We start from the raw sequence: 2148 nt of genomic DNA on the forward strand, positions 1-2148 counted from the left end.
ATCCCATAAAAAAAATCAAAATCGTGTTGAAAAAGGACCTTTCTTGTAAAGCTCTGGACCTCTGGTGGTCATAATCATTAAGATCCGTCGGCAAAAAGTTCAAAATCTCAAAACATCATTCATGGTACACCGATCACCAATAGTCTATGTCACTGCCTACAAAAATGCAGGAAGAAAAAATGTGAATACACAAAGTTCAGGGACTACAATTACAAATTTTACAAAGCATGAGTGCACCATTGAAAAAATCACTTTATTATATTCCCTCAGTCAGCAACCACTCAGAGAAAGTGAGTCAGAGAGTTGCAGAAACGAGTAAACGTATTTAATTTTCACAACCTCCAACCCAACCCCCCCTATATTCTTTACTTTCTTCCTCTGCTTTCCACACTCACCCCAACCCTAGAAAAATTCAACTTTAGATGCAAGATGGGTTCACCCCACAAGCCCTACTAACCCTCAAACTCTTGTCAAAACCAAGATTCATCAAAAACCCACTTCACACATGGCCGCTCCATCCATTTCCAGCCACTTTATCACCTTGACTTTCTTCATTTTCTTCTTCAAGTCATTAGCTGCAGACCCAAATCCTTCTTTTTCATTCACACGGTTTGAGAAAGATCCAAAATTTGAGTCCAATATCGCTCTTTATGGGGATGCAAAGGTTGTTGATGGTGGGGATGCGGTTCAACTAACCAGTCCGGTGAGTTCAAGTGCTGGGCAAGTCATGTACAAGAAACCCATTAAGCTTGAAGAAGGTAATTCTAGAAATATGGTTTCCTTTTCGACTTACTTCTCGTTCTCTAAGTCTGCGGCCAATGGCGATGGTTTAGATTTCTTTATGGTTCCAAGTGGTTTTAATGTTAGTGAGTTTAATGATAGTTCATATGGAAGCTTTTTAGGATCTGGAAAGAGTAAATTTAAGGTTGTTGCAGTCAAATTTAATACATTAAGTGATGGTAATAATGGTTTGGTTAAGACTCATGTAGGAATTGGTGTGAGTGGCGTTGTATCAGCAAAATTGAGTAATGTGTCAGCTTATAATTTGTCTCGTATTAGTGAAAAAATCCATGCTTGGATAGATTATGAAGCGGGTTCAAGGAGATTAGAGATTAGGTTGAGTCAAAATGGTAGTTTGAGGCCCTCTAGTCCCTTGCTCTCCTACCTAATTGATTTGTCCAAAGTGTTGGAGTATAAGGAAGTGTTTGTGGGCTTTAGCTCGTCAACTGGGAATTCTACTAAGACATGTTTTGTGTACTCTTGGAGTTTTAAATTTAGAAATGTTCCGAATTGGATGCATTCGGAGCCATTGGATCCTAAGGCCATTGCTAAAAACACCAAAACTTCAATAGTTGAAAAGAAGAGTGATTGTCTGTCGAAAGTGTTGGCTGCAATGATTTTTGGTGCTAGCTGTGGGGCATTGACGGCGTTTACGGTGTTGTATTTGTGGACAATCTTTGGTAGTAAGCGTCCGGTAGTGCCAGAGGAGTTTGCCAAGCAGCCCATGGATTATGAGTACAAGAAAGTCCAAGTAGTTGTAGATAAAGCAGCCATCAAAGATGGTAAGAAGTAGGTGTTCGAGGTTTTCTGTTGGATTCTGTGTTGTAAATCAGTGTCTTTTGTACTTGTACTTTCACATTTTGTTGTATTGTTCTATTTTGGTAATCAAAATTGTCAAAATGTAGTTTTTGTTACATTACATATTGTCCAATCTGGGGAGCACTGAGTTTAACTCTGAAGTCTGAACTGATAAAATGAAATATTGTAGGTTTTTACTCTTTACTTCTGTCAACATAACTCATGTAATGCTGTTTAGTTTTGACTGTTGAAGAAGAAGAAGGAGAAAGAAGCGAACTTTGCTTTGTTCTCAAGAGTCCAAAGGAATATTTTAGAGAAACATTTTTTTTGAAGTACATTTTTGAGTCACAAAAATTGTTTTTGAGATGGCTTGGTTTTAATTTAGACAATAAAAATATCTTTGGTTTATGTAATGCTGTTTAGTTTGCAGCATTCCAATGGATGAGTCATCTTGGTTTTTCTCAACATTTGGGACACCAGGGCGGTTGCACGTACATTTCAGGGGGTTCAAATGAACCCCCTGACTTGATAAAAAATTATATATATATATATATATATATATATAAAATA

The 2148-nt window shown here is 37.5% G+C and overlaps 1 protein-coding gene across 1 annotated transcript; it reads left to right on the forward strand.

Moving 5' to 3' along the window:
- The first annotated feature begins 280 nt into the window (after positions 1 to 280).
- Positions 281 to 1694, forward strand: LOC142611401 (lectin-4-like). Its single transcript, XM_075783518.1, has one exon. It carries the CDS (start codon positions 506 to 508, stop codon positions 1571 to 1573), a length of 1068 nt encoding a protein of 355 aa, XP_075639633.1. The 5' UTR covers positions 281 to 505; the 3' UTR covers positions 1574 to 1694.
- The last annotated feature ends 454 nt before the right edge of the window (positions 1695 to 2148 follow it).

This window comes from Castanea sativa, chromosome 9 (genome assembly GCF_040712315.1).
Source record: "Castanea sativa cultivar Marrone di Chiusa Pesio chromosome 9, ASM4071231v1".
Taxonomy (NCBI): Eukaryota; Viridiplantae; Streptophyta; class Magnoliopsida; order Fagales; family Fagaceae; genus Castanea; species Castanea sativa.